This window comes from Struthio camelus, chromosome 4, assembly GCF_040807025.1.
Source record: "Struthio camelus isolate bStrCam1 chromosome 4, bStrCam1.hap1, whole genome shotgun sequence".
NCBI lineage: Eukaryota > Metazoa > Chordata > Aves > Struthioniformes > Struthionidae > Struthio > Struthio camelus.
Window position 1 is genome coordinate 22136468 of NC_090945.1, and position 24533 is coordinate 22161000.

A 24533-nucleotide genomic window follows, 5' to 3' on the forward strand; every position below is an offset into this window, starting at 1 on the left:
CAGTGAAGAATACAATGAATAGATATTCAGGAACTCTTGCTTCTGGATGATCTTAAAGACTTTAAAAGTGAATGTAAAAAGCAGCTGAGAATGCGTTATAAGAAAAATTTAATAATCAGACAATCTTCTTTTTAAATGGGACTGTCCACTCCATTCTACTTCAGCAGAGCTGACAGATCATTCAGTATTTTCCCTGCTCAGGTCTCTTGAATCACCCCATTCATTCTGCAGTAATTGGAGTGCTGAATGCTGTTCAAGTGCCTTGACGAAATGCACCATACAAAACGTTCTACACTTCAACTTTTTCTTTTGTTTTGTTTCTTTAAAGCCTGCTCTTTGAGTCACAATTTCGGTACTGATGTAGTTAAAAAATACCATTCCTTTGCCATCAGCAAAACATTTGTTTTTCTCCTTGGCAGCCTGGAGGATTGACTGTCAGTCGGAGCACCTTGCCTGAATTGTAATAGACTTGTGTTTCTCTCATCTTCCCGGTTTCCCACTGAAGATTTGGTGGGTCTTGACAACATTTCATACAGTCACGTCAGAAAACAAATTGTGGGGCTCTAATTTTTTAGCTCTTTCATTTCGCTGGTTTAGAAAACTGCTTTCCTTCCATGTCTACCATACATTAAAGGAGTAGCTCTGTCATGCAGCCCAGACAGGATTTTCCTAAAAGTTCGAAAATTCGCTTTGAGTTCTAGGGCACACACCATTATTTTTACTGCTGGGTTACAAGAGTCCAAACAACCCGATTTGATATTGTTTGTGCCAGAACCACAGAATCATCAAAAATCCACGTGTGGTTTTATTCAAGGAAAAAGTTTAATCTCTCATAAAGCAAAGAAACAAACAAACAAACAAACAAACTCAGAGAAAAATCACCCTTCATTTCTCCAGCTTTTTAACCAGCCATAAGAATGAGACAGAGTTCAATTCTGGAGAAGGTAAACAATCCTGAAGTTTTTAAAAAATACTGCAGTACTTTTTAAAATATGAATTTTGTTTGAAACGTATTTAGTCTAATTCAGAAAGCGGGCAGTATCTAGGGCTGATCACCTGTGCCCAGCATCACTGCCTTGTGGTGCATTCTTTTGTTTACGCAGCTGCTGATTTCCTGGGTTAATTCTAATTTCTTGAATAGCTTCTCCAAACTAATTTTGAACTCATAGGATGTATAGTCCTGGAACATATTCCAAGGACATACATGGTACTTGATATTTAATTTAGCTTCATTTAGTTTCATTTAATTCTTTTCATAGCATTTCGGGAATGTTTAGGAGCTAAAAACATGGCTGCTTTATATCAGTCTCTCAAGACACCTACATTAACCAGTGTTTAAAACAATGTATATTACTTAAAAAGGAACAATAAAAATTGTTTCCTGTATTGGAAAATAGCACACTATGAAAGGATTGAATACCCTTCTAGAAAGGCTGGCCAATCCAGACTTAAAGAGCAGTTATAATTATTGCCTTAAAAGCGCTTGATGCAGCAATAAACACATTACCATGAATGCCGTATGTAATGCAGTTGCATTAGCAACAGTATTACTTAAGTAAGTTTCAATATGCCTTTGTCATCCAAATACAAGCAAGAGAAACAACACTTAGAGCAAAAGCTCAATTTATTATCATTACTATTATTTAAATGATTTGAAAATGGCAGTGTTCAGAAAATGGGTGAATGGATGGAAGGACAGACAAACAGATGAGAAAACAGAGAAAGCCTCAAAGAGAAAAGGAGAACTTTAAAAGCATGTAGCATTATTATCTAGGTATTAACTGCCTACATCCAAGCAATAACATAGTATCAAAACAAGTCTTCTTCTATCTCTGGTTTCAAAAGTTTTATATATACATATATATATGTGTGTCTGTGTGTGTGTGTGTGTGTGTGTGTGTGTGTGTGTGTGTGTGTGTGTGTGTGTGCGCGCGTGCGTGCATATATATGTGTATACATACATAAATATACACAAAGTAAATTTTGTGATCTTGGTATCTTCTACAAATTTGGTCGTCAGCCATTTAATTAATAACTTCACTGCTAATGTTGTAAATCTCTTGTCGTCTTTTCGTACAGGCACAATACTGTAAGGGCTTTTAGGTAAAAGATATCAAACTCCATCCTATGTGGCAGGCAGAATGCCATTTCAAGAGTCTAGGAAGAGTTGTACTTCAAATGCTGGGTTCATTGTCCCTCTACAATGAAAAATTACATTCTAGTAGGTGGACATTGTCCATTTAATTATTATTCTTGAAGGTGCACATGATATGCTAGCAGGTGGAACTTCACAATTGGTGAGTCATAAGCAGATTACGATAACCGATAATAGGATCACTTTAAAGATAAAATTCTGCTTCTTTTTGGAAAGAAAATGCCTTTCATCTAAATCTAGGAAGTGGACTTTGACTTTAGTGAGTCGAGTGTTCATCTAAAGGAATATTTAGGCTGTCTCCAAATGAGAGGTGTTTCTCATTGGAGATGAGATTTGATCTGAGATCTCTAAATGGAATGTTTTCAGAAGGGTTTCCTTTTCCTCTGGACATATGCAGAGTCCAAATACTTTTACGGAGACATGAGAACAAATGACCTTCTGACTCTTTAGTTCAAAATGAGTCATATCTTGCTTGGAATAGTTAGAATGAGTCATATATTGCTTTCAGGAGACTTTGTTGGCAAATAGTGCTTAGCATGCAAATACATTGATACATTGGGAGAAATTCACTTGGCAGGAAATTATTTTATTTAGAAAATTTCTTATGGTCTGTATGTAGCTACTTTAATAAACAATCAAAAAATGAGTGATTTTATTGAACACTTGAAATTGTCACTATTTGGTATATCTGTTTCACCACCAAAGGGTATTTCTGTGCATCAGACAGCGTATTGCTTTTTAAATGTTGATAAGCACACACACAGAGGCACGCGTAGAGGAAGACTCAAATTTGATGAGAAAATCATCCTGTATTTTATATGTATGTTGCTAGATAACGTTCTGTGTCTGTGTGGAGTGACTGAGCAAGAAAAGGGAAATATCTTGCAAAGCACTGAGGGTTTGCTGTGAAAGCATGAGTGATAAAAAATCGCGATGTGAGACATTGTGGTATTACATCCCACGCAGACCGGTCAGGCTCGATTGGGAGGTTTTGCCCTGTGACCAGTGGCGTGGCAACTCCCCAAATGCTTTATGGGCTCGCAAATCACCTGCAGTGCTCTAGCCAGCTTAAAACCTTGAATGAAAATGGAAAGAACACCAAAGGCAAGTCACGTCCAGTACCGGTGTTAGGTTAACCCTTCATCATTTATTAGCATTTCACTAATTTCTTGGGAAGGAGCACTATAGCTATTGTAGCTGTGATGCTGGCTTCTGTGAACAGGCGTACATTTGGGGGTCTCAGGCATTCGAGTTTTGTCTCTCAAGCTCCGTTTTCATGCCACAGCCTGTGGCAATGCCTTAGAGCTAGGACTTCCCAAGGATGACGGTTAGAAACTGCAAGTGGGTGACTCTCGAACTGCCTATCTATTTAATAAGGTTAACGCCTGTCCGCGCTGTGTTGGTGCTACACAAGCGATACTGAACCGTCCTCCATTCACCAACAATCTCAGGTTTCAGGAAGCATCACAGTTTCAGTTGAATCAAGCCTTTTTGCAGGGCTGTTAAGATATCTAAGAGGCTGAACCAGAAGTACAGGCGAGACTGCCTTGCTCTCCGTTACCATGGCTGAGAGGAAAGGCACGCAGCCCCTGCAGCCATGTGCAAGCATCTCTGTTTCCTGCGTGGCTGCTCCATACTCTGCCACAGCACAGGTCTCGCTCTTCTCACGGATGTTTGCTGCCAGTATAGATTATTCATTTGCCTGGTCTGGAGAGCTTCCGCTTATTCACTGCTGCATACAAGCGAGCAGCAGCAAGGTTTCCGCTGCCTGCCACTGCAGATTAAATCCTCCTGCTTCTTTATTGCTAGCCTATTCTCGGTTCAATTGCAGGATGCCGATACTGGTTTTAGCTTATCCTTCATTTTCATTTTCTGGCCTTTATATCTTACACATACATTTATTAGCACTATTTTCTACGTGTCCCTTTTACAGTGCCCATTCCAAATCCACAGTGGTACCCTCTCAAAATGATGTACATGCATATAGGGTAGCATTGTACCAAACTATAATCCGTTTTCTGCAGACAGTAAACACAATTACGACATAAATACAGAAGGAGAGAAGAATAACGCTTTCTTCCTTATGGGCCATATGCACAAGTCAGTGCTTTTCCAGAGATTTCCTCAGCGATAAGAAGTAAAAGTTATTTGAGGACTCCAGTCCAAACAGCATCATCCCCCGCAGAGAAGAAGCCATACATTACGTTTTTTTTTTTTTTTTCCTCAGTGGCAGCCTTTTATTTTGGAAACATTATCCTAATGAAGTAATACTTCTCCACCATACAGTTAGTCTTCTAGCTGCGCCAGAATATGCACTGTTCCTAAAATCAAAGTTTCTAACTGTGGGATTAATCTGCCTAGGACCTTTTCATTTATTAAAATCATATTTCTTTCACATTTTTGTTTATTCCTGTTGTTTACCACCATTGTAAAAAAGCCTCAGTTGCTCTACAACACTTCCATAAAAATGACTTTTCATTGCTATTCATGTTTTTCTCCCAGGAAAGTACAAAAGAATATTTTGGTCTTATGGGAGATTATAAGATCATAGCATAAGACTATTTATTGATAAAATAAATACTTTTGTGTGGACAAAAATTTTAACTCTCCAGTAGCAATATTAAATATGGCAAATATATAATTTAAATGGCCAATTACAATCAAAGAATATTTTATATAGGTTAAGAATTTCTTTCAAGAAATGCCAGGATGAAAACAAAGCAAAAAAAATTTTTTTTAACCTTTATAGAACTTCATTTTCAAAATTAACAAGAAAATGAAAGGATGAGTTATGCACAGTCTCCTCAAAAACAATGTATTAGTAAAAACACTCTGAAGCTTCTGGAACAATATTTTTGTGCATTAGGATTTGATTTATTACGTGTTGCATGGATTAAATTTTTCTCATTTAATGCTCCAGCATTTCTCATTGATTAGGATGGCATATGATAGAAAGATCTTTCGTTTCCAGTTCAGATTGGCACAGAAAGACAACTAAGGTGTTGTGGTGTCTTGCAGATCTGAGAGAGCATCTTTCCCAGCATGTCGCTGTCTGCTTGGGGCCCGGAGTTTGCCTTATCCAGGTCTGTCGTCCAAGTGCGCAGAGCTCACACGAATGGCCCTGCGGATAACTGGTCAATTCAGGTTGGGAAGAAAAATAATTTCAAGAAGCTGAAACTAGAAGTTGAGAGAAACCTTTTCTTCCGTTAACTTTTTTTTTTGTGAGAAAGGGTCTCCTAAATTCTTGATTTCATAACAAAAAAAATTTTTTTTATTAATTAGTAAGGTTTACTACAGTCTAGCAAAGTTTATTAGAATTGCAAGCACATTTCTGAGGCTACGGAATTTGAATGGTAAAGGAATTAATCTTCCCTTTGGCTCATTTTAGAAAAACAGAAGCAGTAACTGACTGCTTTACCTTTCGCTTGAAAGCAGCTCATGCCCCTCCTTTAACCAATATCAGCATAATATCTCCTCAACACTAATATCTAGTACAACGTTTATGAAATAAAGCTGTAGATGATTTTTTTTTCCTTCAGCAGCATAAACTATAAATATCATTTACCAAAGCGTCATGGTTTCTCCAAATACCTGTCTATTCTTTTCTACTTTTTTATTCTTCCTTCCTTACTACCAGTGCACTTTGAATCTGCTCTACAAGTTCTAATCCGGGTAACACCCAAGTAGAAGTGGAAACTGTGGTGTGATGTATACTCACCTTCTCTACTCCATTACATTTGTGCTATTTTTAACACAACTGGTAGAATATGGCTGAATTAGAAATTTGAGAGGGTTTTTTTAATTAACTTACATTTATTAAGTCACTTAACTAACCTGTATGTAAAAAGTCACAAATTAAATCCATTAAACATAGTACATTCTCCCTGATACTTTGTGACTAATGCACAGTGGAATTCCAAGATTTAGAGATCAGAATTTTAGTTTTCCTTCTTTGCAACTCGTTTAGCCTTTTTTCCTTGGACTGAATGGGTGAAAAATCCTTCCAAAATGGAAAGGTGACAAGGCAGGGGAAAATTAAGTTTGCTTTCTTATTACTCTATCAATTTGAACTTCTCCAGGGGAACATTTTCCCATGGCTAAATGATGATTTATTGAATTCAGAATGTTGCATAGGAGCATGATTTAAGTAAAATAGTATTCTGCCAACTCATCTGCTTTGGCAGGCTGAAGGAAGAGTGGGCTGTGTGAAGAATATTAAAAAAATGTAAAAGATCATAATTAAATGTAGCTTTGGAGATGCTGTTCTTCTAGAAATTAAAAATGCAAATAATTCAGCTGCTGTTGGAAAGACCTTTATAGTAGGAGACTATCCCAGGAAATGGGCCTGGCATTCCACGTGAAAGCCAGAATTATTAATGTAACTCCTAATACATATTAAAGCCAAAATGACAACATTTAGGCAATTTTCTAAAAGTTGTCTCAATATGAAATTTGAGTTGTGTTGGGCAATGCAGGTTGAATCAAAGACATGGACTTCAAGGACTTATGGGTTTGACCCCTAACATTAGATCTTCAAGTAAGGGCTTTACAAAGAATGTTTGAATTCACATTTTTGACAGCATACAATAGTTGCTTGCCTTCCCTGAAATTCATGAAATATTGGCTCTTAAAACTGCCAGTGATTCTTCAAAGCACAAGTGCTTTTTTGGTTTAGGTCCAATTGTTTTACTAGAGAAAATCTCAGTATAATTTTCCATTCCCTGGATTTTTAAACTCTTCAGAAGTCTGTATGTCTGTGCATTAGCCTGCTCATTAATAGCAGAGAGATGAAGCCAAAATCATTGATTTCAATAAGATTTGGCCTCTAAAACGCTCTGCGTGCACAGCTCAGACTGATCTCCTGGCCCCAGGGGAGCTGCGTGGCCCCGGCCAGCTGCCCCAAGGTGCCCGTCTGCTTCCTCCTGCAAAACACAAGCAGAGACAGGCAGAGACGAGGAGCAGAGATGAGGAGCCAGACCCACTATCTCTGCCAGCTTTATTGCTATAAATGTGCAAGGTGGAAAGAAACAGAGGAACCATAAATGAGAAAGGGGCCGTAGGATCTCAGGGGGAGCAGGTTTTACCAGGGGAAAAGCAACTTGGTAAAGGCTAGAAGAACACGTGATGCAGGATGAGGGCCAAAGTGGAGCCTGCGTCAGGGCTCTCTCCGTTTTCAGGTAATGTTTAATCCCTAAGGGCTATGAAGGCTGAGAACCTCCTTTGTAATAATCTTAGATTTGTCAACAAATTATCACACATATTTGGAAAGTAATTAAATATATATAAACAAGTCAGAATCCGTATTTTCCTGTAGTAATATTAATCTATAATGTAGATAAAAATGCTCTATGACCTTATTAATTTAGGAAATGTTTAATGACTCTCCAGATATAAGCGTAACCTAATGAGATTATACTCTACGTGGTTAATAATAATAACAGATTTGGTTTTAAAAAAAATGAAAAGTTCAGCTGCAGAACGTGAATTCTTTACTATAAAAGCTCTACATGCGTCTTCCTAGAAACACATCCCAAGATTTATGTGCATCATAAACAAATATGTCTGCAGTATTATAAAGTGTAATTCCGCTGTATTTGTTATTAGGAAAGGGAATAAGGTTTCCCATATGCTTTCAGTATTACTTTACTTGTAACTGGGAACACGCTGCCAGTACCTTATCAGGAAATAAAAGCTACTCATCACTGTTGTCAGTATGGCAAGGTGGGTGTTACAGGGGAGCTTCCTGCTAGAAACCTAGAGGGTTTTATTCTTAGCCTTCAGGCAGCAGATGCGTTTCCGAGCTGTGCAACAAGAGGGTAAGCAGGCAAAGTCTCATGACTAATGACACGTTGTGATGTGTTTACTTAATATAAGGAAACCTTTGCCGTTGATGATCCATACATTGAACTCATAAATAGAATAAGATGCTGGAGGGTAGTTTAGAAATTTCCGAAGATCAGGGTCTTTGATGAGACACGGATGTAAATTTACCTACCCTGAAGTTACACTTTTTCTCTCTTTCCAAGTTTTCATAAAGGGAAAAGAGAAATTCCCTTATGTTCCCTTCTGTGTTGATATTTATAGCAGACTAAGTCATAGGGAAAAGGAGAATACCTTTAGAAAATGGAGTTTGTTACCGCTTGACCATTATTGCTATGTTTTATATTGGGGGACAGCCAACAACCCCCTGCATTCTCTGAACGCAGTAAGTCTGTCAACGCAAGGGTAGAGTAGGATGCTGTGGTGCTGTTTGGAGACCCTGTTAGCATTCACCAGGTTGGAAACAGCCTAAGTAAAATTACCTGAAGGGCTTAACTGACTGAATGTGTTGGGGAAGAATTTTTGGCTGAATCATGGACTTTCGTAACTGCTTGTCCTCGCTTCCCCTCTGCTGGTACTTTGGACAATTTTATGTGTTATGCCAGTGCAAGAAAACAAGCCTGTGAAAGTGGAAAGCTACCGCTCACTGGGATATAGGTATGCCCATGTACACAAAAAGGCTGTAAAGGACTCACTGTAGGGCAGTCAAAAGAAATCCAGTCTTCTAAGACCCTTCTGTCATTAAACTGACCACAAAACAACTGATATGCTTTATATAGAACTATTCTGATTTTAGTAACCGCAGTGGCTTATAGTACAACTAAGTTAGACCTCTTTAAAATGAGACTGATGGTCATGACTATCTTTTAGGATCACTGATTATAATTAACGGCACAGCACGCTTGGTAAAAACAGTCCTGCAAGTGTTAAAGGTAAAAGGTGCCTTTGAACAATCATAAAATACAGGGAAGGAGAAGGGAAAGGGGAAGAAGAAAGGGAAAAAGGAGACTCAGTCTTGAAATGCACCTCAGTCACTTCTGCTATATCCTTTTTATTTGCCGGTGCTGCAACCCCTAAACAGCAAAGATTTGGGGCACACTAAACCCTGCAAGAGGAGAGAGGGGGCAAAGAAGGGGGGATAGAGAGTCCACAGAAGAGCTCGAGGAATAAGGAGGACCTTCTACAGCAGAAAAGTGTCACATATCTTTAAGCTCTGGTGCTGTTTCTCATCTTACAGTTTCAGATTTTTTCAGAACTCAGATAATCCTTGTCAAATAATCCCATTTGGGTAGCAGAGCATTAGCCAAGTAGAAGCTATCAGAACAATTCACTGTTTACGATTTTTAAACAGCTATTTCCATATAAAATAAAATTATGGCACTCCCCCACGGCTAGGAGAGTAATAGAACCTCTCACTTCATAAGTGGGTGGAAATTTAGTATAACACATATAATTAAAAGGTAGATACTTTGCTGAATTTATTTTTCCCTGTTTAAGGATCCTACATTACATGGATTCATATTTTACATGACAAATAGCTACGCAATTTACAATGAGAATATTTAGAGAGAAAAGTATTACCTACAGTGATTAAAGCAACTAGCTTTAAAAGTGAACTGTCTCAGTGAATGCCACTTTCAGCTTGCCACCCCAATGCATGAGAACGGCTTTAAAATAGGAAGATTGTTTAAGTGAAAAACAACCTGTCCTTTGGTTTTGGAAGTAATACTGTGAACGTGTACAACGTTCTAGTGAACTTTCTTCGCTGTTTGTAAGTGCTAGAAACTTTATTCAACATAAAGATTGACAGCTGATATTCTCATATATGTGAGAGTAGAAAAACCAAAAATATCAACTATTGTAAGATTTATGAAAGGATCACAAATGTTAGTAACACTGATTTTCACTATATTATTTTCATTAGATGTTACTGTGTTTGGAAAACGTTTCCTTCTTCTGGGGCGTGGTCTGAATCTTTGACTAAAAATAATATTACCTATGAAAAGCTCTGTATGCCATCAGCGTAAATATTCACACAAACAATAAGTTGGGGAAGAGAATAAGAAACTCCAAAATTATTTTATCATTCAGATATAGACCTCTTCCAATAACAGGAAAACTTGCATCATAAAAGACACCAGCAAGCACGCTCCAATTAAAAAACACTTGCTAGAAGTGTTTGCACTTTGCGTATTTATAGCACAGCACAGCACTCTTCCTGTGTAATCCAGAAAAGCAGGGACAGAGAGCTTGAACAGAGCACGAGCATAGCTTTCTAGCAGGAAATATTTTGAAGCAGCATGACACTTGGAGAAGCTCAATGCATTTCAGTAGCAAAAACGGTTCGTTGTCAGAAGCAGTTTTAGGATCCCTGGGGATAAGTCATCCCTGTCAAGAATGATTTAGCAGCATCTAGAAAGGGGTGAGCTCCATCAGAAGCTAGGAAATTCATCCAAATCCTCTTTTCACTCCGGCGGCAGGATTTCAAGAGACCTCCCGCTGTTGGGCCTGGGCGCGAGGATCTCCCCGGCTGGAGGCCCTGCATAGTGCCCACAAGCCACCACTGCGGCCTCCTGCCCTCCCAGCGCGGCCGGCTTTCTGCAAGCACTGACGCAGTGGTAGGCTAGGAAGGCTGGAGGGGACTGTTAGGATAATTTGGTGTGACATCCTGAATAATGCAGGGCGCAGAATTTCATCCAGTAATTTGTGCATCAAATGTCATCTATCACTACCTGCAGAGGAGGCCTGGACCTATCTGCCACCCCTGGATCTGCCTTTATTTTTGCCTGCCAGATCAAAGAGCTCGCTCTTCCCAGAAGTTTTCTTCCCTGGCAGTTGCTGGAAGTGTTAAGAGAGTTCTTAATTCTTTTGGACAAATACCTGATACTGCTTTAATACCTTGATAAAAGCAGGGCTTTTTCCAAATCTCCAATCCAGTCTGATCTGTGGAAGTGCAGTACTTCAGATTCGCTCTGGGTACACTTTTCCTACACTTTGGGAAGGTCTGATAATACTCTTTAACCATCCATCTACAGTCTGAGGCATTTCCTCTGATTCTTAGCTTATAGAGATTTGTTCTTACATTCACCTGAAACAATTTGATTTTATGATGAAGTATCCTACTAAAACCATTGAAATGGTTCGTTTTAAGTTTATCAGCCTCATTTGGTGATCTGGCTAGATTTTATTGCAAAGCATATGGCCTTTGATGTTACCACTTGAGAGAATTAAATAGAATAACAACATTAACAGAGTTTGAGAGAGAAAAGGAAGATGAGCAAAACTTGCTATGGACATTGCCATTTTGCTTTGGATCTTCAGGCGTCCTTCTCTGGTCAGCTTACTATGCTTTCTTCAAGCACTGGGAAGGATAAGAAAACAGTAGTATTTAGGCAGTAGGATTTTCTGGGTTGGAGGGATTTTGAACCCACCCTCAAAACAAAAACAGACTTTATTTCCCTCTACTCCAAACCTGAAACCACCAGGACATGGTGGTGGCAGAAAGAGCCAGAACTCTGGCAAAAGACATGAGCACGATGTAAACTGAGATCATTTCCCTTGCACTTCCTTTCCGTTTTACAGAACCCCCCAAACAGTTAATGAAAATAATCAAAACACTCCAGTGAGTTCCCTGCACGATGCAAGATGGCATTATGGTGAAGGAAGAACGGTCAAAAACGTTAAGCTCCACTAGCCAAATATCGCACATCCGAAAAGCTGGAAAGGGCGACAATTCCAGCGCTGTTGGGAGCACATCTGTAATGGCCAGCTCTTTGAGAGCTGCAGTTCTCACAACGACCAGCTAAAATATGGGACCCTCCGCAGCGCTGCCGGGGAAGCTAGGTGATACCAGTTTCCTAGCAAGTTTGCCTTTTGTTAGAGGACAAAGCAAAATGCTGTGTTAGCACAAACGTGTGCAAGTCTGCTCAATTTTAAGGCCTCCAGCTCTAGCACAGTTACACACTCTACAGTCTGCGGCCAGATGTCTAATTGCAATCAATTGCAGATAAAAGGGGAACTATAAAACTAACATGTTGATTAACTATAATTTGAGGTTTCTGTAAAATAGAGGCATTACAAGATGATAATCACTCGCTCTTACAGTACAAATAAGGGCCGTTTTGTGTGTGTGTGTTGGTGCGTGTGTGCATGTGTGTGCGCACGCGCATGCATCTTTTTTTTTTTTAAACCTTCCCCTCCCCTAAAATTTGGCACACTGAAAGTGATGGGCAAGATTGGACTAGGAAGGGAAAACTCTTGCTGCCCATCTTCTTTCTCCTACCTGTCTCCAAAGCCCCTGGGAGCACCTCGGCACACTGTCAGGATTTATGCCGTACGTAGCAGCTTGGGCATCCGTACTTCGGGCACTATAAGCCCTTGGTTTAGGCCCCCTGGTTTTCAGTTTTTAGCAGAGAGGGTGGGAATGCGCAGACTTGCAAAGGGCAAGAAATAACAGACCCCAGAGACCCTCCCAGGTAGATGCTAGAAACGATGTGAAAGATCGGCTGAATGCTGGCATTCCTGTTGCACACTTCTGAAGGGGTTACAAGGAAAAGCAGCAACTGATGATGAGAAAGACAGTGAAACTGCAGGAGTCTGCATGCTGAGAATATGATTTCAAAAATACCTGTTCGCAGACAGAAAGCACCCAAGAGAGCTGTGATTTTGCTCTGTCCTTCTGCATTTAGGTGTTTCTGACATCCCCATTTTTCACCACTGACAACAAGAACAGGGCCGGAGACATTAGTAACTGCTCTGGTTTCCTTGTTACCCCCTTCCAGTCAGAAAGTTTTAGAAGTCCTTGATTTAAGCCCATGGAGGTGTTCTCATGGAAGCCACGGCTTATATCTGTCACAGCACAAGCACGCCCACTCTGCAAGCTCAAGGGCACACCTGCATTCTGAATGCATCACCTCTGTTCCACTCTTCCTTTTATGATTGAGAATGTGTTAAAAAAATCTTAATGCTGCCACTAAGCATCTACATCAGTTAGATCTGAAGCAGTAATTTAAGGTATAATTTTGAGAGTCTTGGTAGGAGTTCAGAGCCTTGAGATAAATGTCTATGATGTGAATTTTAACAAATTTTTATTTTTATGACAAGGTTACTCCAGTAAATGATTTCCAAGGGCAGTAAAGGAGGAAAAAAAAATCACTCTGATTAAACCTTAGTACATCCAAATCCAGAAATTTAAAAAGGCAAATGAGGTGCCTTCCTTTAGTCCAGCTCTTAACAACTGGTTGCCCACCCTCTGTAATTCTTTTTTGCTTAAAGAAGCACTTCTGAACAGCTAAGAAACAAGTGAAAGAAAGATACACACCTAGCAGAAAGCACAGCTGTTAATGTTACTTGTCCTTTGCTATGTACGTGCCGAAGAAGGGGAGACCTTGTTCTTTTTTGGCATCTCCTAAGCGTTACACAAAAGGAAATAATAAACATCCATCTCTGCGTTTCACTGTTAGTGACCTGCAGCACAATGACACCAATACCGTATGCTACAATAGAGATCATTGCATATGAATTTTTGATTAGCATGCTATTTTAATCCTGATGTTGTCCCTTTAAAGCTTTGAGATTGTTTCCTGTTAGATATTTATTTGTTTTTAAATCTGGTGTGATTGATCAAAGCTAGACCGTGGCTCTGTCTCTGCGTTGCTGGCCTTTCTCTTCCTAGCATTCAAACAGATGGACCAACTGTAGCTGCCTTGTGCAGATGTGGGTATGGGGAAATACCTTCCTTCTCTTTCCTTTGCATGACTTTTGCCCTGGTCTGTAGTTGAAGGGAGTATGGAGGCTGGGGATTTTTACTCTCGGGAGAGTGTGCAGCCTCTGAAATGGGAAAGGCACAGCAGAAAACAGTAAGGCTGTAGCTGGTGCTCCCCAGACAGCAGCCAACACAACCACCAGACTGCAAAAAGAAACAACCTTCGTCCCGCTGAAAAGCAGGGAACATGAGTCCCAGGGCCGAGAGCCGCGTGCTGCCCCATGGCACAGCACGGCCGCACCAGCTGCCTCTTGCACGGGGAGGAAGACTGCATTTGAGATAGATTATGGGCGGAAGAAATCAGGTTAGCAACGGGGCAGTGTCTGAGATCTGGCATGAGCTCAAACCCAAAAGTGGGGCGTGGGACCAAATTCAGAAGCAGATCCAAGTGCAAGTCATCCAGGCCCTTATCTCTGACAGGGGAAGGAACAGCTCAGAAATCTGCAAGCCGAACCTGTTTTTCTGGCTAGTATCTCTGAAAGAAGAGCTGCCTTTAGTAATGCTGCTCAAAGGCAGCCACCCTGTTGCAGCTGAACAGATTAGAAAAGAGTTATAGTTGGAAAACCTGACATTTCAGCGTTATATTTTCCGGTGTGGTCTGCAACAACAAGAGAAGGAAATATTGACGGACATCATGTAGGTGCTTCAGTTCCTTCCAAGAAAGCTGAACTTTTAACCCAGCCATTACAATCTGGTTCACATGATAAACATGTAGCTGTGGCGTTGCCAGCGTTGATACTGCTGCCACATTACAAACAAGGCAGCAGAGGCCGTGCCTCTGTGAGGAATGCGTACCTGGCTTGCAGTGTTGTTCAGAGAGCAAAATACTTTCCGTGGTTCTTCTTTTGGTGGGTGGATGGGCTGGGAGAAGATGGGAGAGCAATTTAAATTAGAATAAACTTTCCAGATCACGTTTATTTTGAAAAACAAATCAAAACCCCCCACTGTATAGCTGGCAGAACACCTTCTCCTGATTCCCAGCCTGAATAGCATCTCCCTGAGAAATTTCTTTTCTGAAAGAAAAAGAAATTTAACCTTAAACCTCTGAAAGATCAGAAGGGGTAAGAAGTAAGCTCTATGAATCTTTACTGCACTGCTAAAAGAGCAACAGGTATACATCACCAGTGCATGGGCCCTGCAGGGCACGGGGGCTCATCCTGCGGCAGGGCTAGGGCCATGCAGCAACCCTCTCTCACCACTGTGGCTTGTGCACAAGCTGCTTTTGCCCCTTCCAGGATGTGCCAGCAGAGCTAGTTAGTATCCCTAAAAAATCCTTCAGAGTGGCAGTGAGTTATATCAAAGACCATCAGTGATTTCCTAAATAGGCTGTAAATCTTTTCTGCAGATAAGGCTGACACAGAGCAGCAATCACCGTCGGCAGCTGACTGCTGCAGCCCTGTCCCTGCTCTGACGGCCCCCGCAGGCGGGTCCACGGCTGCTCAGCTCCCTGCCCGGTGCTATCACGTCTTCCCCAAAGAGCTATGGCTGAACACTCAGAAGGGTTACATTGGCTCTTTGATGTGGCCCTGGTTAAAATGAAACCTTGCTTTACATCAGTGCTGCTTAGTTTGAATTTATGGTTTTTGTCCTATTAGGTAGACTGTCCCCTTGCTCTTCATTTGAGCTTTTTGTTGCTAGATCTTCTAAATACAAGATCAGTGACTGTAAATTCCTGTCTTCCAAAACAAAGAATAAAGAATTGCAGTGGCTGTTTGCCTGCATGCACGGGTGTGCAGCTGGCCAAGGCACGCTCTCACTATCGGAGTGTCATGTCACTGTCATAGCATCATCGCTCCTATCACACCTAACCAAAGGCCACCTTCTGAACTCTGAAGTGATGCTATTAGCCGGTTAGCCTTGAGTAGCTGGTAAATTTGGTGCAGTATTACTCCTTCATCTCACTCAGCTGAACCTAGTTAAACCTTTACTGGAACAGATGCATCCCTCTGTGCTGAATTATATGTACTTAGACTGCTGACAGTTTTCTGACTTTATGAGGGAGTTACAAAATAGCAGCAGAAGTAGACCTGATAAATTGCGTATTCCGCTCATAAAGGAAAAATAAACTCTTCTGTTTGCAATAAACATATTACATATGAGCTCAAAACATGACTTTTTTCTTTCTTCAAATAAACCCACATATCCTCTCAGACCTCACACTAAGATGACTTCTCAAGGGAAATGCTGAGCAGACTCAAGTAATAGCTCTATAATAAAAAATAGATCTGCAGACAGAGTTGACTATGTTCGGTATCATCAGAGACGTTCCTATTAATTGTTTATGTAGCACTATAGATTAGCATAGTACTTCACAAAAATAAATACAAAAAAAAAAGTAAGTCAAGTCCCATCTTACTAACTTAGGGCAATGGCTGAACCATTACTGGCCTAGCTGGCTGTGGCAAGCAGTTTGCAGCCAGTACTTGGACTTACATCGTTTGTATAATGTATTATATGAAAAATATTGTAAAAGGGAATGTAAATCTGTGAAGGTCGACAGCTGGCCATTGATCTAGGGCCTGGTTAACAGCTCTGCAAATCATTGTTGGCTTGGGGTAAATAGAATGAGTGATTTTGAAGATCCCGTTAAGGACCTGACTGTAACTTTAACCCCTTAACCACTTTCAAATTCTAGCCAGGAAGCCAATAATGCAAATTCTTTATAATCTCTACACTGCAATATTAACAACTTTTCTATTAAAATTGCTGTAAAATCATGTGAAGTGGGCTGAAAACCTCACCACAAAGAAATCAATGACCCAGCTTCTCTGGGGTTATGAATTCACCAGTGGATCATGTTTTAAGAAGGGCAGAGGCAGCTGATTAGATTGTCCTCCTTGTTAGACATATTTGTGGTCCAAACAGAAGGCTGAACCCTGAGTGCCGATCTCGCAGTGACCCTTCCAGTGATGCTAGGTCAGTCATTCAATTTTTAACTTCAATTTTCCTATCAAGAAAATAGTGGCTAACTACTTCAGATTAGCCTTCTGAGGATAACTGTAGTTAACTGTTTCATAATGGTCCTAATGAAGATTACCAGGACTTTGAAGACTACGTAAGGCATTGTCAGGTTTTTTTTTAGCATAGATTTCAGGGAGGGAAACAGAGCAGGAAGAGGCAATCGAAAGTCACATCCTGACAACAGCTGCTTACATTGGAAAGAAACATTGCTGAATGTATTTTTAGCTTTTTTCTTACAAATTTGCAGCTGGAAATAAAAGCAAAACTAGTACTATGTGGTCGTCCAGCCTTCCGCAGACCACTAGCAAATTGCTGCATAGACCACAGCTTGGGATTGAACCTCAAGGCTATATAGCTGCAAAAGCATCAAGGACAGCTAGAAAGGAACAACAGTACATACATACGTAGAAAGGCCTTTTGGTATCAAGCAAACGTAACAGATGCCTTAGAAAATTGTCTTGAGGTGAAAAATATAAGGCAAAGCTTCATCAAATCTTAGAATAATTTAGGTTGGAAAGGGTTTCTGGAGGTAGTCTAGTCTAAGCCCCTGCTCAAAGCAGAGGTAACTTCAAAGTTAGATCAAATTGCACAGTGTCCAGGTCTGTTTTTAATATTTCAAAGGACAGAGATTCCCCAGCCTCTCTAGGCAATTCGTTCCAGTCAAAACTCCTGTTTATTAAGCAGTGTATATACATTTTATATAGGAAGATTTACTGCAAATTAATATCTATTTTAATATAGTTGCATATGTATATATATATTCGGTATATATATGAATAGAAATGCATGTATACAGAGAGCATGTATGTATTTTATGCACACACAAACATACATACACAAAAACTTACATTTGGAAGGAAGAAAAAACTGCAGCAGTGGAATCAACTATCCAGCTCTAGGATCCACTCCCAAATGAATGATGATTTTGAGTAATGGAAAGTTAGTATATTTTTGACAAGATTCTCAGTCATATCCCTCGGATGGTGATGGGGCAACACAACCTTGGCATTGTAGCCCTGAGACGCCAGACACTGGTACATCCTCCTGCATCAGAAGCGCTTCCTAGAGTGATAAACTGAGGAATTAAAATAATTCAGGATGACGGCAGATTACAGATACACTGTAAAGCAAAAATACCAAACTTCCTCTCCGTCCCTTCATCTCTTTCCAGACTGTATGAATAACTACATCCTTTCTTGTCAGTCCTCCACATGATGCAGTTATCAAGGATGGGATATTTGGTAACCTGGGCTCACATTCCCTTGGGCAGCTCTGCCCAATGAGAGCCCCACGGGAGGGGGCCCCTGGGCATCTTGGCTCCTGCCATGGAGATGGCAACCGCTGATATCTAAGAGCTTCAGCTTTTGCTGTTTCCCAAAAGTCACATTTTGTGAATCCTGTGAAGTACTGTATCTGGAAGGCGAAATATATAACGAGGAGCCTGGAAGACCTGAAAACCTAGAATGAAATCAGAGGGCTTCATGCCCATGGTGGGGTAACGCTGAGCCCTGCAAAACTTGGGAACATCCTTGGCTACTTCTGATACTCTCAGGCACATTCAGCAACTTCTGGAAAGGGAAAGGTTTCTGAAATGTCTGCAAGTTCAGTTTTGCAGAATTAATTTTTTAGAAGTTTTTATCAGCACATCCTGAGAATTTCAGTTTTCATTCTAAAGGGTAGTTATTAGGTTTTCAAAATGCTAAAATTTTCCTCCAAAAATAACCAGTTGTTCTCACAGACACTAGTACTATCTTTCACAAATACTTCTGCTGTCTCTAATACTAGTATCTGTGGTTGAGCAGCTTCTCAAATGAGAGGTTCATAAACTGACTTTAGTTAGTCTACCTTTAAAATGGTGACCGGATATTAAACGCTGTACAACAGACAAGAATCTGCATATTAATTCCCATTCCTTTTCTTTAGTTTGCCTGAAGTTTCCACCGTGTATTTTCGCAGAAAGGGTTCACTTTCTGTGTAAGTCACCTTTAACGTGGGCACCCACACGCACACAGTTGCATGCACCTCTCTCTCACTAGAAACAGCCTGCAATATTGATCGCATATGCCTCACTTTCCCCAATAAGAAATATGAGATTAGTTTTTGTTGGCTCAATTCATCTGGCATCTGTCCTCTGCACCCTATAAATCATTTCACATGCAGACAAGGGCTCATGCTCTAACAGTAGTATTGATCCACACAGACCTTTGAGTTAGGAGTAAAGCCTCTTTAATTACGTTGTCTGACTTTTGTTTTTTACAATATCTTGGGAAACTAGCTACCATGTTTTAGTGTTGTTATCACTTAGCCTAGATCTGGAATTTCAGTCCCCAGAGAAACACCTCCTTCTTCTGGCCTGCCCATGCTTGGCATCAAAAAATCAGAAAAACGTCATTCTTTTAACTGCTCTAAGGATTTGATAACCTCTTCACTTTCCTTAGCCAGAGGTGTTTTGACCTTTAATTAAAAGGAAAATTTGTTGTCTTCCATTCAGAAGGCAGCAAATAATGAACTCATTAAAATGAGGTTAGTGTTCAGGCCTTAGAGCAATAAGAGCTGAAGTCTCATTAGCAGCTAACAATCCAGAACACAGCGCATAAATAAACCTAATATGGCAGAGCAAAATGCCTTGGTGCATTAAATTTGAGCAGAATCAAATGTTTACAGTCAATGATGTCTGGGGCATGAAGTTTTAATGTACTTAATAAAGGAAAGCAAATTGCTTCCTATTAGCCGTAAAATGTTACTGCAGAAATTGCCCCAAAAAGTTTATTATGTAAATGAAGGATACAGTTATAATTAATGAGGACATTGTAAGAAAATACCGCTTCTGCTTAATAGATGTGCCAATTATTAAGAATAAAGACATGGCAACTTCAAATCTGCAAAAGGTAATTATATGGATTACTGTAAAATACTGCTGAATGTAAATGCAAAGAAAGGAGAAACTGTGTCTCGTGGCTGTCATAGAGAGAAGCCTCACTGACAAAGCAAAGATTCAATTAATAAAATAAAACCCACGACTTTTGAGAGAATGCAGGCAATTAACTTTTCTTATTTGAAAGAACAACTTGGATTATCTTAAAAAAAAAAACAAACGATTTGCTTAGCTGGCACTGAGACCTGCCTGTTTGACCATAGGCAGACGTGCTCTGCAGTTCTTCTCTTGGAAAATGATAATTATTTAGCGTCATCTATATAACTGTCCAAAAATAAAACGATAGGAAGCTCCAGCTATTGCTATAAAACATTTCTACATACTCAATGGCAAATTCTAGTTGTATTTTCACATGCAAATAGCTTTCCTCCTTTGAGCCAGAGAAAAAACGTCAGCCCACAGACTCTGAGGAAAAGGCAGAGCGGAGAGCAATGGTTCCCCGATAGCAGCAGGCACGGGGGGTCGGCACACGAGTGGGATGGGTGGAGCGACATAGAAACCTTCTTCCCCACCAGAAGGCTGCATAAAGCCCAGAAAGGTTTTTAGCGTGGGATCCCAGGGAAAGCACCAGGTCCTCCGTTCCCGCACCGCCAGACCTCCCAGCAACGCTGAGGAGTCGGGGGCCAGAGGGCCGCGTTTGTGCCCAAGCAGCAGAGTTTGCAGGCGCCCTCACTCCCGAGTTAAAAACAAGCAAGGGTTCACCAGCCCGCGCGGGTGAAAGAGGAACGATGGACGTCGCCTGCTCCTTCCCTGCCACGACACGTTTCCATCCTGTGTGTTATTAAGGTCAGTATCTAGAGGAGACAACAACATTCCTGCTACTTACTGTGTAAAATTGCCAACGAAGGCAGTATGAGTCAGCAGCAATTTTGTCTGAATATAAATTTATTAAAAATAGGGAAAGCAGACCCTAATCACCCAGATACTGTTTGCTTGTTTGTTTATTGTTAAGGATGTGGACGATACCTTCTCAGCTCTACATACAGGCAAGCAGTGATAAAATGTTTAGACTCACTTATTTGACAATATTTTTTTAGAATTAAAAGCAATTGAAGTCATGAAATGAATTTTAGCAGCATATTATTTAGGTTACTGTGCATATATGGAAATTGCAGTAAAAACAAGTATTCAGGACTGAGCCAAATCCAGTTTGAGTGACGGATTTGCCCTTTAGACAGAGAAAAATGCATGACACACTGCAGGTTATAGGATTTACATCTTAATCCTTGCTCTGCGTTTTAATGAGACCTCACTGGGAGGAACATTTCTTCCTATCTCCCTAGTTTTGTGATTTTATTAAGAGAGATGTGATCATGAAGGAAATTGGAAAAAAACCAAAGTGATATAATGATGTTTGTTTCTCATAATATATGCTGGGTGATAATAATTTCTCAAAGCGCTCTTTCCTCAAACAAAAATTGAGTTGATTTTGCTCAGCCCATCAATCTTTTTCAACATATATAAAATGCTCTGTAACTTGGAAAATTATGTTTTAAAATATAATGTCTCAGACTCTAAGCTGATGACTTTAATGGTTTCAATTTAATGCATTTGTATCAGCTGGGGATTTTCCTCAATGGCTTAGCTAACAGTCATGTTGATCTCCAAGGTTTTATGTTTTAGTGAACATCTAGTTGTGTAGTACATAAATATAGTGCCACATGTGGAAAAAGTCACAGAAGTGAAATAATCAGCTTATTAAATGTCTGGCAAGATATGCTGGAAACCATACTGCTATCTTAATATTCAATTCTAAAGCGTATGATCTACTATCATTAGATTGCATTATTCCTTTCCTTCAGTAACGTATTTGCTTGGAGACCATGATAGCTGGTAACTGTTTTTGTTTTATGTCTTCCTTAAAGCCCAATAAATGTTTATATTAAAAAAATGAAGGCAGATGCACACTTTCTGACAGCCTCTTATATTACATCCCCAAGCTGCCTAGCACTCAGATGATGCCTCTTTAGAAGACGACTGCTAGCAAATGAAGCTTCAGAAGAGCCTTGTGCTCAAATGCGCATGGCTTCCGAATGTGTTGTAATTAGCGTGTGGTCAGTAACTCTGAAAGGTTAACAGCCTCCAGCAAATGCTGACAGTAGCTGCCAGCACCTCCAAACTCACTGCAGTGCAAAGGAAAATATGACCAGTAGTGACACCACAGAAGCTGACCTGTTTTGTTTGGCTCCACTGTGGGCTAGGATTGCATAGGCTCTCATCCATATCTCAATTTCTTAAACTCTAGCTGTTTCATTCAATGGACTGACTGCATTTTTGGTTTATAGTCACAGGTATTTCACGTTTTGAAAAATTTAGACCAGTGGGCTGAGGAAAAAGGTGATGCCATTTTCCTGTAATGTTAAGTGATATTACTAATGACTATACCAATTGTAATTTTACCAAATGAAAGGAAACATTAGCTGCAGTTGGGCTATAAGTAAACCACTGTGTTCACTTTGTCTTTGAACTGTGGAAGAACCTGTATATTTGATCAGTAGAAATGTTATTAATAGATAATGGGAAAAGCTTGCAAGAGCCACAGAATAGAGATATGGAAAACTGATGAAAATAGAACTTATGAACCAGTCAGCATTGCCTGGACCAGTAAGGGGATAAATGCACTATCCATCTTGCGTAGGTAGCATGTCCAGCATTACGTGGGTTGGTGGTTCCAAGTGGACAGATGCCTGTGTAGAGAAGATTATCTTTAGGAGCAGTGAAGAGTTAAAGTCTTAACAGTAAATCTAGATAGCTCATGGACACTGACTGAAGCACTAGCTTTTCCTCTTTTGCTGGTGGTCTGTTTGGGAAAAGTCGGAAATGGGTTCGTAAAACAAACTGGATAGGTGACCCAAGTCTATATCCGTTTCTTGTATAAGCAATATTTTTTCCTCCATTTCATTTAGATTGGTCTTTTCTTTTCCTTGGAGGAGAACAAAAAAAAAAGAACAAGGGTTTAATTTTAGACATGAGAAAAATGGACATTACCGCAGGTCAAAATGGGAGCTTTTCTCATTCATGCTTAAGCCTGCATTTGGTACTGAGACACAATTTAAAATGTTTCCGCAGGTAAGTGAATCCCAAAGCCTCCACATCTGGATGCCAACTAATAGTCTAATTTTATTTTGAGTTTTAAAATATTTTATTAAGCTTCATTAATAACCCACAATGTGAGTGGCTTAACGGTTTAGCATTTTGCTGCCCCAGATGGCTAGATTCAAGCCCTGCCATAGATCATGCAAGTAATACGTAAGCTCTTGGTCCAAACTGTGAAACTGCCACATAGTTTGGTACTTAGGAACTATTAACAGCATTGCTAGGTCATCACATTCTGAAGGATCAAATAACACTTGTAGTAATAATCTAAACAAACAAACAAAGTGAAACATTTAACAGAATCTTCTTTTTGCATCTCCTCAGTAGGACACAATTTTTAAAATGAGGCATTCCAAAAATTTACATTTATTTTTCTAAATGCATGTTAATTTCTTATTTATTTCAGGCTTTACTAGAGACTCAAAATTTACTGCGCACTCAGGTTGCAAATTTTACCTTCAACCTTGGATTTTCAGGAAAATTTTACCACACAGGTAAGAAGGAACTTCATGCTCTCAGGTAGTTACAGTTAAATAGGTGATAGGATTTTAAACCTAACTTTAAACATGCCCTTGTTAAATAACACTTTGGCTCAGTGGAGCAATGGGAAATATGTGCTACACTCTTTCAGGCATTCAGGGTGTAATTTGGTGTCCACTGAAGCAATGGTAGGTTACAAATGAAGTTGTATGCAGATGTCTTTGGTGCTTTTCTGAAAGACATGTGACAGTAAATCTTAGGGATGTGAACAAAGCAAATTATTTGCTAAGAACTTTGTAATTTTGCAAAAGGCAGGACAGTACAGAAGATGTGCTAAGGATTTGCCAATATCATAGGTTTGATGAAATATGAAGCTAAAAAAATCATGTCTCAAACTCTGAACAGGCATAAGTATTTGAATAGGATGTACAAGATTGTGTTATGATTGTAAAGATAATCTATGTCAGTGGTCTGTGAGTTGGGAGGAATGATAAATGGCGAATCATGCGTTTTAGAAGTGCATTCTTATGCCAAGAAAGAGAAAAACAGGATGAAAAGGAATTTCAATTAAATGAATATTGAAGTCGTGCTCCTTAGGTACTGCATGCAGTAATAAGGCTCCACACACGCACACTGTGTTTTTCTGGAGTATCAGGCACTTTTGCATCTCCTCCTCCTCTTTTGCTCCATTTCTCCCCAGCACAATGAATGCTCCTTTTGTTTTCTCCTTCCTCCCCTTTCCACTTCTGCCGCATCTCCACTCCTGCTGCTGACCTGCCTGGTACTGCTATGGCAAAAAAGACTTGTTTAGCAGCTCACTGCAGTGAAGATGTCTGCTGTCCTTCTTTTCACCAAACCCCACGCCCTTCTCACCCGTGAAGACCACCTCAAGAAACCTTACCTTCAACCCACTCAACCTTCCCCAGCAGGACCTACTGCTCCAGGTGCACCAGGAAAGGCGAGAAGCTTATTTGGAGGAGACAAGGAGGCATTAAAGCAGCTAGAACCTGAGAGGAGAAACATAAGAGCTAGGAGTGATACCTCTGTCTGTACTGGACAGTGAAGTAGCTAGAGTAAAGCGGGCAAGTGAAGATTACCCATCTTCTCAGTGTAGGCATAGTATCACCTCACTTTTCATTGCCAATATTGGATCACTGAGCAGGTGAGCTTACCCACCTTTTACATTACCATTTCCCCACCAGTTAGGAGAGTACTTAAGACCCTGGGAGATGGGGAGATGAGAAAGCATTTGAAGGATGAGCAGAGAAAAGGCAACCAAAATTATGTTTGTGTGTATCACTGTTCCTCTTAAGCGCAACTGC

At 40.1% G+C, this 24533-nt stretch overlaps 1 protein-coding gene and 1 long non-coding RNA gene across 9 annotated transcripts in view; one reads left to right on the forward strand and one right to left on the reverse strand.

Annotated features, from left to right (window-relative positions):
* Nucleotides 1-24533, forward strand: part of LOC104138034 (N-deacetylase and N-sulfotransferase 4) — a 165469-nt gene that overhangs the window by 76659 nt on the left and 64277 nt on the right. For all 8 annotated transcript variants that reach the window (XM_068941754.1, XM_068941751.1, XM_068941750.1 and 5 more), the window contains one exon: nt 23138-23225. In XM_068941754.1, coding sequence (XP_068797855.1) covers nt 23138-23225 — 88 coding nt within the window. The remainder of the gene's footprint in view (nt 1-23137; nt 23226-24533) is intronic.
* Nucleotides 13519-24533, reverse strand: part of LOC138067154 (uncharacterized) — a 36460-nt gene continuing 25445 nt past the window's right edge. Inside the window, exons 2-3 of the long non-coding RNA XR_011140866.1 lie at nt 17549-17775; nt 13519-14600 (exon numbers count right to left, since the gene is read on the reverse strand). This is a non-coding gene — a long non-coding RNA (uncharacterized lncRNA). The remainder of the gene's footprint in view (nt 14601-17548; nt 17776-24533) is intronic.